The sequence below is a fragment of the Bombus bifarius genome, unplaced genomic scaffold (genome assembly GCF_011952205.1).
Source record: "Bombus bifarius isolate JDL3187 unplaced genomic scaffold, Bbif_JDL3187 scf7180000008285, whole genome shotgun sequence".
Classification (NCBI taxonomy): Eukaryota; Metazoa; Arthropoda; class Insecta; order Hymenoptera; family Apidae; genus Bombus; species Bombus bifarius.
The window spans coordinates 318407-333071 of NW_022884568.1; the positions used below are offsets into that span (position 1 = coordinate 318407).

The following is a 14665-nucleotide window of genomic DNA, read 5'->3' on the forward strand; positions in this document are numbered from 1 at the left end:
TCCTCCTGTCGGCACTGCTGTACCTCTCTCTCCTGCTCTCGCACCGATTTTCTCTTTCCGACTCTCTCTCTGACTGGGTACCCGTGGCGCGCGCTCGCCCGTGTTCCCGTTCTCTCGCTCTATCCGCCCCCGCCCCCGTGGCATGCCAACCAACGAGCCGGGGCCGCTTTCGCTTTGTGCGCGCCGGGGCGGCGGTACATCAAAGCCTTCTAGTTCCCGCTCCGGCCTTTGACGGCTGCGTCGCGGCCGCTCGCTCAGTCATCGCTTGGTAGGCGAAGCCGGCACGCCGTGGATGAACGGTCGCGCGCGCGCCAACGCTCACCGAATCCGTGGGATTCGCAGGCCACCGCTGGCCAGGAGATTCCTCCGCCGCGGGAACGCTTCCGCCGTGGACGATGTCGCCCCGTGGCAGCAAGTGCACGCGCCTCAACGCCAGGTCGACCTCCAAATCGAGGTCTATCGCTATACGTGGCGCTAATAGTCATCAGCCAAACCATCATCATCATGACCAGCAACGTCGACAAGCCGAGGTAGAAACAGGACAGGCAACGGACGTGGCTGACGAAGAAGAGAAAACCGTTAAAAGTGGCCAGTCTCAGAATGAAGGTACCACGACGACAACAACGACGACAACGACGACGACAACGACGACCAGAACGAGCAAGTCTGCGGTGGCAGCGTGCGAGGGTCGATCGTCGTGGGCGGCGCGCATGCGCCAGCCCCTGGAGAGTGGCCTCGAGCCCCGTGAAAACGGCACCCTGGTGCAACGATGGCCGACCAGCAGACAACGCCGCCGCGAGCGGATCGCTACTACCGAGGATGATCCCAATCAAGGCGATGGTACGGTATCTTCGTCCACGTCTCTGTCTTCGCCAGCTGCGTCCTCCTTCACGGACGCGTCGTCTAGAAGGTCTATCTCGCCTCCGTCGAGCATCTCATCGCCGGCACACTCCACCTCGTCTACGTCTACCGGAGCTATCTCTCGGGAGAATAATTCAAGCAAAGATAACGATCGAGGAAATGATCGAACGAACGAAGAAGCAAATACGGTGGATTCTGGAAGGTACGGTAACGAGTCACATCAAGATAGAATCAGAAAAAGGAAACAGGAGAGACAGTGTTTCATCAGGTCACGAAGTGTTAGAGAGGTGATAACGGAGAAATCTGCGGTTGCTACGCCATCAACGTTGTCTACTTGTGTTCCTACTTCTTCGACGGTCTCCTCTTCTTCGCCGTTCTCCTCTTCTGTCTCCACGACTTCCGACAAGGTCACGGAGCAGTTCACGCAAGCTAATATAAGAGGCTGCCCTCCGGTCACTCATTCGTCCGTTATAGAGAGCCTGAGGAACGCTCTGGAAAGCTACGACCGTAGTAGAATCTACCTCGCACATGTATCCTTCCTGGATTGGCGGGACCTGCCTGGACGACGTCGCGCCACCTCCACAGCTGGCGATTCCGAGAGGGTGTGGGTGGTGGGGGCGGCGGATCACGAGGGCCACCACAGGACGCGACTGCTGGTAACCGGTCGCCATTGGCGGCCACGTTGCCTCAGACGAGTCAACATGCTCAGCCAGCCTGTGATCTACGCTGGTGGTGGCAGGGGTTCTCTCACGGTGGATCTGTTCCTCTGGTGGTTCCATCGAGAGTTTGCCGTGACGGCGATGGCCATGCATCCCGACGGAGCTGTGTTGGTCGCTGAGACCGCGGATTATTTGCCACAAGAGGCTGACTGCGTGGCTGCGGATGGATTAGTCAGGTTGTTCGTGGTACCGAAAGATTGCCTCGAAATGAGGATCGTAATTAGAGAGTTAAGAGTCAGACTGGCAACGGGTGTTCTTTCTAGAGCCTGCTACGGAGTCCATCGGAAAATCTCCAATCCTAATAAAGAAACAGATACTTTAACCACGTATTTAAAGAGATTCACGTTGAAGGAAGCTTTCGCCGATCTGCACAGAGCATGGCTCAGCGTCAGGTCAGAAACCTTCGCAAGAAGTTGGATCCTGCCGCGAGATCGCGATGACCCCTCGATCGGTTGTTCGAACAACATCATCGGCCTCACTTTATCGTCTCGGATACACGCGTCTGATCAAGAGGAAGACAGGATGCTTCTAGTCGAGCTGCAGAACGTCGCTCGGGAAGTGGGTCTGGAGGTCAGCGACGACGAACTGAGCAAATGGATCCTCGACGACGAGAGCAGCGAAGCTTGGTGCGTCAGGAAGAAGGAGTTGGAGGAGGATCATTGCCGCGGGGTGAAGATCGAGGCGGAAGAGAAGTGGGCCGATTACGAGGGCGGGAAGCAACAAGGGACAGACGACGAGGAGGACGAGGAAGAGGAGGAGGATGAAGACGAGCCGACCGCGGAAGAGACCGTCGGTCTACTGTCGAGGGTGCTGACTTGGATGGAGCGGGAGCCTCTCGATCCAGGACTATTACTCGCTGTCAGATCGATGCGCGATACCGCCGCACTCATGGTAAGCACCGACTGATAAGAGACAACCACTCGACAAGGTATCGATCGCCGCCGCGAGAGTTGAAACCTCGGTGGGGTTGAGGCTATGCGACCTTGCAAGCCTCGCGCCGTGCCTAGATTGAACTAATTCTCTTCTCTGCTCGACTGTTAGGAAGAGGAAAAGAGAGAAGGGAGAAGGGACAAGAAGGGATGAGACTCGTCGCGCGAGAGGACGTTGAAGGGCCACTCGAATTCGGCGATACGTCGTCAAGCCGGCGAATGGAAAGCCGAACGAGAGAACGAACCCTCGAACGTTCGAGGAGCGCGCGCCGCTGCCGCCGTCTTTGCAAATTAATGCTCGAGCTCGTCCTCTCGATAAGCGCGCTTTTCCCCCTTCGAGAGTTTATTGAATTGTATATTATATTTCCTCCTCGACGAGAGAACGAGGGCTTTTTAGTCCTCCGTGTCGTCCTCCTCGCCGATGGGACGACTCGTCCAATGCCGTCAAGGACAACGATGCTAATGTCTATGTTAAATAGGGAGGAACGGAAATGGTACTCGACAGGGGCCGATCAAAGAATCGGATACTACCTTTGTTCGATCGTTAAGCCAACTTGTTCATGATAGGAAGGTTGTGGTAAATGGGATGGTTTTGATGGTAACTGGCTGATCGTTGTTTGATCAAGGATAACTTTATAGTCACCACTTGATCAATCGGGGATTCTTCGTTTTTAGGGATCAATTATGATATTAGTCTTTTTATTTTTTAACCTCTACGATCCGTTTTAATTATACATGTTTCGCGTTCTTAATATTTCAATATTGAAACGGTATCGATATTTTTGAATATTCCAATGTTTGAATATTTTAAATTTATATTTCTCAATGACACGTGAACGGAGAAATAATCCATAAATTAAAACCCGATTAATCTTCTTCTACATAACGCGTCGATATCTTGAAATTTCGAAGTTCAATTAGCAAAACAGGCGGCGCATCATCGATCAAACGATAGGGGGGAGGTGATGGAGAAAAGAAATCAATTTATATCGTCTCACGCAAACACCTGTCGATGCTTCCGGAGTATCAATTAATTAATTGATATCCCCTGGCGGATTGCTAATTACCTGGCTGCATTAACGAAGCATTAATCAACACCGTATTAATTAATTACTCGATAACGATAATGCAACGTCGACACGCGAGGCTTGTACGCTATACCGTGTCGAAAACGACGCCGGATATATACTTGTTTTCGATTTCACAACGCCCGTTCATGCTAACCGTTTCCCCTTTCTCTGTTTGATTTATAGGCGAGCAAGATGGGCCTGGCGGGGACGCATCCGAGCGGTTTGCCCTTCTTCTGCCCCAATGGGGACCACCTGACTCAGCCACCGCCTGCTCATATGGGAATTCCACCGTACGGGACGCTCGATGCGGGTAAAGCAGCCGCAGCGGCAGGTGAGTACCGAATATCGCCTTTAAATTGTATCTTCGAACAGGTTCAACGATGGTTACATCGTTTTTTTCTTTAGTTCTTTCGTGCAGCAGTGTATTGGAAATTTTTGGAGGGGGAATATTGAACTCAGTGGTCGAATTAATGGTTGAAGTAGGATTGAAATTTACACGGGTACTTTTAAATTTAAAACTGGAAATTTCAAAATTATAGAAGTTGGAGTTTCTGAAAAATGAAATATTCATTCAAAACGGGCTTGATCTACACGGAGAGATCTTTTTTTACTTTAATTTTGCTAATCTCCGAATTCTAAATTCTTCATTTCGAAGAAGTGTTTCGGTGGTCTTCAGTTCTTGATAACCACGCGATAAAAGGGAGTAGAAGTTTCGAATCTACGAGATTCCGAGAGTACAAATTTAAACATAGAAATTTAAATTTCAAAAATTCAAATTGAAACTTCGAAACTTCGAATTTACATTTCAAAAATTCGAATTTTAATCTCAAAGATTCTAATCTACACTTCAACAATTCACATTTACATTTCAAAACTTCAAATTTAAATTTCAGAAACTCGAATTCAAATGTCAAAAATTCAGATTTAAATTTCTAAAACTTGTGAAGATTCGCATATCGGGTTCAAAAACGTGTGTTCAATCTACGTGCATTCAATTTTTACATCTCTGAAATTTCGAACTTTAAAGTAACAAAACTACCAATAAATGTTTGCAATTAGAAGAAAGTAAGATCGTGTTAATTTTATGAATACAATGTGGCCATAAAGCTATCGTGTAATTGTTAAACTCCAAGTGAGGCATTGGCATCCAACAGCACTCCTCATCCCTTTGCCTCTTGATTCTGGAAGTTAACCTTAAACCATCATCAACTTTCCGCAAAACATACACAGAGAGGTTCCACCCCGTTCTATCGGTTGAATCAATAATTCTTTTACGAAGTTAAACCACTAGTGTCGGCGCAAATATTGACAACTCTCTCAAATTGTAATTGATGGAATACTTCTCTCGTTCCCTGTAATAGAGCAACACGGTCTGACTAGCGGTAAACTCTTCGCGTATCATTTCACTGTATCGATCCGCGCAAATATTAAACATCGTCCCTGTCCTAGACGAACAATACAAACAGGTTTTGTCTGCGGCTTGTCTCGACCAACAATAAGCAACGAAACGATTCAAATGATAACATGTTTCATCGATGCGTTTCATCTAAACCGTACTCAAATGAGCAACTTTAATTCGAAGTTTCGTTTCAAGAAATTTCTTTACTTAACACTCGAATTATCCAAGCGAAAGTAAAATCACTGAAATCAGAAACATTAATCCGGTTGCTTGTTTTTAAACAAAGTATCTAGCTATAAAACGAACTCTTCTAAAAATTGGTTTTTAAAAAAAGTATAGTAATATGGGAATTTTTATCTTCAAAATATCGATGTCGAAATTTCCAATCACGTAGCCGGAAGCTAGAAAGATGCATTCCGTTCTTACCCACATAATTCCACTTCAAATCAAGCAAATATACAAGCAAGAATTCTCTTCGAAAACAAACCAACAATCTCCGCAGCCTTCGCCGTATGATAAAACGATCCAGCATTTCCAGAAGCCTCCAAAGAAGAGAATCTCCTCTCAAGAGTCGGCTACGTACATAGGCCGGGTTAGCGAGCTAGCTGCACAGTGTCTTTTGCTCTCGAGGCAAATTAAAACACGTCTGTGTCTCTACGTGGTCTCGTTTGGTGGTGGTCGTGCAAACATTGGTATTCCTGCGGGGTTCTAATTGAAGGAATATTTCTTATCGAGTGAAGGGTCCGCTGTCGATGCCGCGGCTCGAACTCGGAGGGAGAGATATGGAGAAGTAGGAAGAGACCGGGCGTCCCTAGAGAGGTTAACAAAGAAGGTTAGAGGGAGACGAGAACGGAAGCGGTGGTGGGATAAGAGAGAGAAGAGAGGCTCGCGAACTGGCGTCAAGTAGGAGAATAAGAGGAGAACTCACCATTAGGCTAATCAGCCAGGCATGCAGCCTCCCTCTGGCGCCGGGTCAAGGGGGTTTCAACCCGCCTCTCTATTTCTACAGCTTCTCTTCTTCCTACTCTCGTTGCACCCGCCCCCGAGACCGCCTCCCCTGCCTCTTTTGGGAACCCTTCGCTATCATCTCGCCAGCCAATGTGGATTAATAGTCGATGACCGGTGTATTTTCTTCGCGTACCAACGGTCTTCACAGATAACGATAGTTACGGTGGTTACATATGGTATCGGTACACCATTGTATTTACCCTGCTTATGGGAGATTTACAGCTGCGAAAATAATGCATAGAATATACATAATAGGAATATGAAAAATGTACAAAGTACAGTACCCGTTACAGTATTTAATAGGCGAAATAAATATCAACATAAGACCTATGAATGAATAATAATAATAACGAAATGTAGAACCTGGTCAAAAGGATAATTATAATTAAGGATAATTAATGTCAAGTATGGGTAAGAGGAAGCTTGGGAAACTAGTAAATAGTGGTAGATTTTGATGGTGACACGGAATTTTTCAGGCATACTTGTCCTGTTTTCTGATTCTTTATTTTAGGTCGAGAGAGATGAGAATCGGTTTTGTAGCATCGCGTGATCTCGCATTAATTTGCGGGCAAGTTGTTAATTAACTTTCGAAATTGGTATTTCTTAATCAGGATCATCTTGCACAGCTGAATTAAAGTTAGTAGTAAAAGCAATAGTATGAGTAGTACTATTTTCAAATTAGCCTTCTTTTTATCCCCGTAACTACCACAAACTTCGAAATCTTCCACATCCTTTGACTTTACCGAAACCACCCCATCCACCAATTTCTATTACGCTCCATTATCCTTACAATACGTTTCTCTCCCTACAAAACTAAAATCGCCGAAGGAGAACGATTCGAATTCGGTTCGTCTCCACCTAAAGCGATCGTTTCAACTTACAACAGCGAAAGGAGGGAAAAAAATCGAGAGAAACGAAGACAGAAAGCCGACCCGGAGATTCTGGACGTGTCTGCGCGCGTGCGCGCTATCTTTCTCTTCTCTCCTTCTGCCTCGGGCCTAGTTCTCGCGTCACCCTCTGCTCACCCACGTCCCCTAGGTCCCTGGAATATGTAGATGGGGTTGATAGCGTTTATGCACGACTACGAGTTCGTACGGCGGCTCAGGTTCTTTGTCTTGCAAACGAGCGAGCATTTTGTCCCCACCCTCTTCTCCTCCTACACTTCCTCCAGCTCCTTCCTTCCCTCTAAGCTCGAGTTCACCCTCGTTCTCCTCTTTCCCTCTCCTACAACCACCGAGAGAATCTTCTTCCTCTTCGTTCCTCTTCTAGGAAGTTCTCGGCTCTGTTCAGCCACCACCCACTCACTCACCCGTTCTCTCGTGCTACGTAGCACCCGACCAAGAGCACTGCCACCACCTCTCTCGTTCAGACCCTCCCCTAACCTCTCTCTACTCCTCTTCTGCCTCCTCCCACGTCACGTCATCTCTTCGTCCCTGTCTTCCTTCCCTCTCCGTTCCTTTACTATGTCTGTATGCGTGTTACTCACTATGCCTATCTTTGTCTAACGCACTAGCTTGCTGGTTTTCTCACTTTATTGCACCATTGCTTGCTCGTGTGTTCTCCCGGAGGTTCGTATTGTATGTACGTGTTACTCAACTATGTCTATCTTCGTCTAACGCATTAGTTTCCAGATTTTCTCTCGCTTCGGTCCATATTCTACTTCTCTGTGCGTCCTCTTTCGTAAGGTCGCTCTGGTATGTCGCTGTGTGTTACTCATCGCGTATATCTTTGTCTAACGCATTGCTTTTCGACTTTTCTCTCGCTTTGTTCCATGTTCTCTCTCTCTCTCTCTCTCTCTCTGTTTGTCTCTCCAGCGTTCGAAACCAACCAGTCGACGTCTATGAAGACAGCCCCAGCTCTTTCTCTCGCTCGATGTTCTCGCTTTCAGGAATATATTTCTAATTAGCTGCACTTTTATATCTTCACCGCGTGTTTATTCCAGGATTCCATGAAACAGAAAAGAGTTGGGTGATGACAGTAAAGGTGGGCTTTAGGGTACCAGAGAGTCGAGAGCGTCGAGTCCCTGCTCCACCATTGATCCGCTTAATTTTCCTCTTCTCACACCACCCCCTCCCCCAACGTAGGCGAGCTTTCTCTTTTAAGTTTTCTCGCTTTTTCGTAGTACTTCCGTCGATTCGAGCTTCCGTCGCGATTATCAGCCGCTTCTTCGTACTGTTCCTCCTGTTGCCTTTTTTGCTCTGATAGTTCTGTATATTTGGTTGGTACGATTTGACGTGGCCAATTTCCGATGTAGATAGAGTTTCAGAGGTTTGGCAATTGACTGACTTGTTAGGTTTGAATTTATGCTAATTTATATGCAAAAATAGTCGTGCAGTTATGTTAAAAATTATACAGGCAAGTTAACCCTCTCAGTTATCCCTCAATTAGCTAAACAATTTTCACCAATGGCACTCAAACAAGTGTAATATTGTTCAACCCTTAAATTCCTCCGAACAATTGTTATTATCTTGTGATGTACCAACTGCGTATCTTTCATTAAATCTTACATGAATTCACCGTTTTAACAAAAATAATAATACGAATATTAATATCAATAATCATATTCCCCTGTTACCTAAACCAACCCGGAATCTCTCCTACACAATAAGCATCATAAACAGCTGCGATAATAGCATGTAGCAGTTACGATTGTTCAAACGTACTACTGGCAACTCACAAAAGGCACCCCAAATAATTTGCACCCTATTCCGTTACACAAGAATAAGCCACACTAACTTCACGAATCTTCTCTCGAAAGCAAATCAACCCAGTCGATTAATGGACATAATAGAACGTCAAACAAGACCAGGAGGAGTATCATAGCCACCCCTGTGGCACCCCTGCGCGCGCGTGTTACAAGCAGAAAGCCACTCGGCCTCTTTCACCGGTGGCTGCGATTCTTCGAGCACCGTAATCCTTCACGAGTAGGTTCTCCAGTTTTCTCGCCGCTTCGAGCGGTCACTTTGACATCTTTGTCGGGCTTTCCACGCGTGTGTCGCGGCCTCGCGCCGCCGTAAATACACTTTTCCTCTCGTTCGAGTGTTAAAATACCACTTGAACGTATCGTCATCGCAAGCAGACGTCGAGTACCTCGGCTCGAGTACGCGAGTCAGCCCGAGAACGAGGTCCTTCTTTCGCGAAAGTTATTCTTTCGGCAGCCCTACACCTTCGAGGGGAGAACCAAGTACGCGCCCTTGAGATTTTCGCGGATTCCTACTAACGATCCTCTCGTTGGTTTCAAGATTAGAATATTAGGATCGTTGAAACCGCCTTTTTTACGAACTACATCTTACGCAATATTGTTAGCGAAGTTTTGCGAGTCGTAAGTTACGAGTTACCAAAGTTAATAAATATCTTTACACCATACGATTTTCATTACACAACAGTGTAACAAGTTTACTAATGAAACGAATGAAATTTTACACGGAAATTTGAAGAATTCAAAGTTACTTGATTATCCTGTTGATTATCCTAGAATTTGTAACTTGTCAATTCGTTGATAATAATAGTTGTGTAAAATTGTTCGTATCAAATTTCCACATAAAGAAATTTCTAGGTAATAGTTATCTTAACGTTCAGCGATTCAATTATACACACGTATATACGTTTTCACAATAATCTCCATTTCATACTAGTCTTTGATATCGAGACACGATTAAAGCAGCAGAGTCTGCAACGGTACCTATGCTAACCCTCCGTCTCAAAAACCATCCCTTTGTCGATTTCGCCCCGGGAAACGTGTTTCCTCCCCTGCGGAGACAGGCACGAACCCCATAGTTCTCCACCGGTAACTATAACCGATTAAATGTTAACGATATCGTGTAATAGTCGCAACTAAATCAGTGAAAAGCAAACCACAGAATTGTCCGCTCTCTTCTACGAAATAAAATAGGAAGAAAAAGAAAAAATAGTCGAAAAGCATCGAAGTCGTCGACCGGAGGGAGAAGGCAAGGAATAGAAGCGGGACGAGGGACGGAAAGACAGAGAATATCGCGGTATACGGAACACCGGGAGCTCGAGTTGTTCGAGAATAAAAGAGTAATTTTCCGGGTGGTGAGACCCCGATAATGGGGTTGCAGACTGCCGAGTCGACTGGAAAGTGATTAAGCACACATGACGGAGCCCGCGGACTCGCCAGGATATTACGAGCCACCCCTTTCAACCCACCCGACCTGGCCCCCGCCTCCACAACCCTCCGTAGGTTCCCTTATATCATCCAGTTCTTCTTCTGCTCTGCACTCAGCCGCGGTTCGTACTTCTAATTCTCGTCCCTTACCTTGTTCGTACACGATATCGGACAGATAACGACCCCTTCCTGCGTTTCCACGAGCTGACTGAACCAACCAACCCCCTCAGACCATTTTTCTCTTTTCAGTCTGCGAATCGAGTCTCTCGGTCTCGATATCGACTCGTCTGTCTTCCGTTTCACGGCATCGATTCTTCCGGGTCCAAGGAGATCGGCTAGCAACCCTTTACTTCGAATGCTAATGAATCATCTTCGATCGTAGGTAGTAGTCTTACAGGTTCCATTTTAGGAATAAAAGGTGGAAGTTAACAGAGAGATTAAGATGATTCTTAAGGCTGTGTAGTTAATTCGATATAGTTGTTATTAAGAATGTAAGCCTCGATTTGAATTGGTTCGTTGGGGGGGGGGGGGGTTATTGGTAGATTAGTCTATAAGTTGTTGATAATGGAAGTAATTAGAAAAATAATAGAATAGAAGCGCAAAGTGGAACGTATAGGTTTAAGTAGATCGTTCTGCAATGGACAGACAAATAGTAAGAAGAAGAAGGAGATATAGGGAAACTGTTATTAAAGGATTGAGAAACGTTTCGAGGAATAAATTTAGTTATGCATAGACAAGAATACGAAGATTAGCAAATGTTGATAATTAATAACAGTTAAACTGTTTGTCATAAACAAAGTATTACTTGCTCTTCGTTGGAAAGAGGATAAACACGCATTGAAAATATCAATGGGATAATTCGTCTATTCTTCTTCATCCTCCAATTATAACAAACGCAACATAGGGTATAACAAACAAGAAAACATATAACAAAGAATATATCAACATACTAAACATAACAAAATATTACTTCATTCCTCGTTGAAAAGGACTAAACGTGTATTGAAAATATCAATGACCAATTATTCGTCTAACTTCGTCAAGAGATATCGAATCAAGAAAACAGAAGAACATAACAAAGAAGATACAAAAATGTCATGATATGTATAACAAACAGACTATACCAAACATAACATACTACACTTGCGATACAATCTACGCTAACTTTCCAAAGTTCCATCAAACCGTACCACGAGTCTGCCAAAATAACACCTATCATCGAACAATCTGCCTCGCCTCAATCCCAAAACCATACAACGCTTACAACGTCCCAAAACGCTCAATTAGCCGGAACTTGCTCTAGCAACGTGTTCCCTTAAGCTTCGATTTTCATCGCGCGTCTCTACTCTCGAAACGTTGCAAGCAACCCTGTCCGCTAATCGAGAGCCACAGCATCTCTGCCTCTCTGTCTCGTCCAACGATAGACACGGTCGTTATCCGGACACTGCAGGGCTTGGAGTGGCCCTATCGTAGAAAACCACGCGTTGACCGATTTCGTGCGCCACCGGAGAGTCGCGCTTGTGGGACGGTAGCCTTCGGGACATATTCGAAATGCAAAAAGGAAGAACACGAAGGTGGGGTGAACCGGGTGGAAGGTGGAAAGAGAGTCCATCCACAGTATACGAACGTTATAGAGGGGCAACGACGACGCAAGGGGAGGAAAGAGAGAAGTATTGGCCTCGTCAAGCGGTTTCAGGGCTTGCCGATATTCCGGCCGCTTCTCGTCGACCCTTATGAAGCCAATTACACTTCGCCTCGCCAAAGGCACCCCACTTATAGGCGGCAGTCGACGTTTCTGGGGCTCTTCGGGGGCCGCGACCGGTTCTGCAGCACGTATACCGGTTATGTATTAGATACCGCCACTGTGAAAGCTACGCGCACCCCTTTTCCTTCTACCTACGTCATCAGCCTCGTGTAACGACGATCCGGGGCGACAGTGTGGATACACGGGGTTTCCAGTAATTATCGATAGGGTGGAGTCTGGCTTCCAACAACAGATATTCAGTTTTTTTTTATTTCTTCTTTGCTGGATGGGGCTTTTGTTGGTTGGGCTACTGGTTGGAAATTTAAAATGTAATTATCGGGATTTTTGAGGTCGTTATTGGTACATTATCGGCGTACAAGAAACATCTTGAAGGCTTCTAATACGTTTCGAATTGTAGAGAGTAACAGTGATTTTCATCCTCTGGTTCACTCGCGTAATATCTCCATTATACGACGGTCCGAGATGATAGTGCGGGCACAGAAGGTTTTCCATAACAATCAACAGAGTGGAACGAGTTGAGGGACGGATAGCGATCTTTCTATTTCTTTCCTGATGGGTTATGGAGATCTTTCTGCTTGGAGAAACTAGTTTTAGATTTGGAGGAACTGATTGTACGTGAGAGAATTCTGTTAGGGAATTTTAATACGCTTCGCGTCAGTTCTAAACTTGGAGTAAATTGGGCATATAATTTCAAGAACTTTTAGAGACACTTTAATTAATAATTCGCGCTATTTTACTTACATTTAGATAAAATCTTTTCCTTACTATAGGGACAAATATTTCTTACAGAACATGTAGAAAAGATTTCGTCTCTTCGCATAAACGTTCCTAACATTCTCTAATGTATATTCTAAGAAATACAATTGAGAATCATTTACGAATATGATATAGAATGCAAATTGTTATCAAACAGACTTTCTTTAGACGGATGATAATGTCGAACGTCGAGGGGACCGTGGCCAGCGATCAATGTCCGCTCGCCGGGTCATCCGATTTGTGTTTGTAGTGCAAAACGGCTCGATATTAAATACATAGTCCTCCTTTTCTCCAATAGGATCGTTCTACTTTGATCTCGTCCATAATAATGTTTATCCTGCATCCGTTGATGCGAGGCCAGGAGACGCGACGCCGTCGGCGTACCGATCAACCCCATAAAAATATATCCTCTCTAGAAAGTCGTCCACAATGATGGCAATTAAACATTAAATAATATCACTTAAAATATGTCACTAAATGAGATTCTTTAATTACAAAAAGTTGTGTTTCTTGAATTAATAGAGGAAAATCCTTGGATTTATAGTATTTCAGTAATTTATACAATTTTGTTATTATTATTTTTAGATAGACAATGGACTTTGATACAGCTATATATCGCGTTTCTGATTTACTATTCAATCGTGTATTCAGGTATTTGCAAATTACAATTGCAAGAATTACTCCTCGACGTTAGCAAGTGTACCAATATTATTCAATTATTTAAATTTCGATGTTACTATTTAGAAAGCACTTCGATATTAACAATGGACAATCTTATCTTTATCCAGTACGATTATTACTTCATATACAATTTCTAGGTCCATAACAAAATTCACGAAGTAAAAATCGTTCGATAGAATTGACCACCCGCGGTAGGCAAGGCAGAATACAATTTTTTCTTAGGAAAGAAAAAAGCAAACTAAAAGTAAATACCAAAAAATATATTGTATGCTTGTTTTAGGCAAAGGTCAGAAATTATGAAGCGATATGATAACGTTTAAATATGATTAAATTTGTGTAGAAGTTCGAAAACGGTCGATTTGACCGGCGCTGATAAGTTTAGTATCATAAGTTTAGTAGTGTATAAGTTTAGTATAAGTTTAGTTTAATCATGTATAATTTGCATTAATATTTTTCAATGTCCCCGTTGTACATTTTGCGATATCGCTTGGCATATCTAGTTACTTAACATTCGTGACAAGATAAAGGAACTTTTGAAGAGAACGGAACAACAGCATCACTGATTTTTGTTGCAGGTCTGACGAGAGCACCCATGTATCCCTTCTCCACGGGTCAATATCCGTACCCCATGCTTAGTCCGGAAATGACGCAAGTCGCCGCTTCCTGGTAAGTCAATATACCACGATATAAAACGTCACCGGCAAAAAGCTGCTTAAACGAATCTCATTACGTGTCTCTCGTTATGAAATAACAGAGATAATTAATCTTCTTGTCGACTTTAGGTACCAGAATCGGAATATTACAATTTCCCGATAATTTCACGTCCCCGTCACGATTAAACGAAGAGCCGTTTATCATATTTTCGTATTGTGGGAAACGTGGATAAAAGAAACGGATCGAATACCCACGATACGAGATACGCTTAAAGCGAAATAAAAGTTCCAAGGATTCGAGTTCGATGACAAGTGGACCGATTTACATGAGAAACGTCCAATTTCTCGAACAATATTATAATTCTTCCTTTCGCGTACTAACGATTCAACCCTCGAACGCGCCACTCGACCAGGATAAACGTGATTTTTATTTAACCTCGCAGATATTCCCCTTTTCAACCCTTCCTTCCTTTATTCTTTCTCATCTTCCGATTGTGCGTTCGTACTCCGTCGTTGAAAAGATTATTTGAGTCACCTGTGCCCCGTTATCTTAAAATTCAATCTTGAACTTCGCACAGAATTATGGAATTTGCAAATATATTATGAGATGCTCAAGACCTTTCAGAGAAAAGCTACAGGCGAAGAACAGAATAAGTTGCACTTTTTACAAGGGAGCAGTTACATCTCGTGTTATAAAG

General features: G+C 44.4%; 1 protein-coding gene across 1 annotated transcript in view; it reads left to right on the forward strand.

The window, feature by feature from the left end:
* The first annotated feature begins 204 nt into the window (after positions 1–204).
* The window catches only part of LOC117212178, a 42699-nt gene continuing 28238 nt past the window's right edge, over positions 205–14665 (forward strand). Inside the window, 5 exon segments of the mRNA XM_033456725.1 lie at positions 205–1428; positions 1494–1591; positions 1593–2471; positions 3763–3910; positions 13890–13980. Coding sequence (XP_033312616.1) covers positions 396–1428; positions 1494–1591; positions 1593–2471; positions 3763–3910; positions 13890–13980 — 2249 coding nt within the window. The 5' untranslated portion in view covers positions 205–395.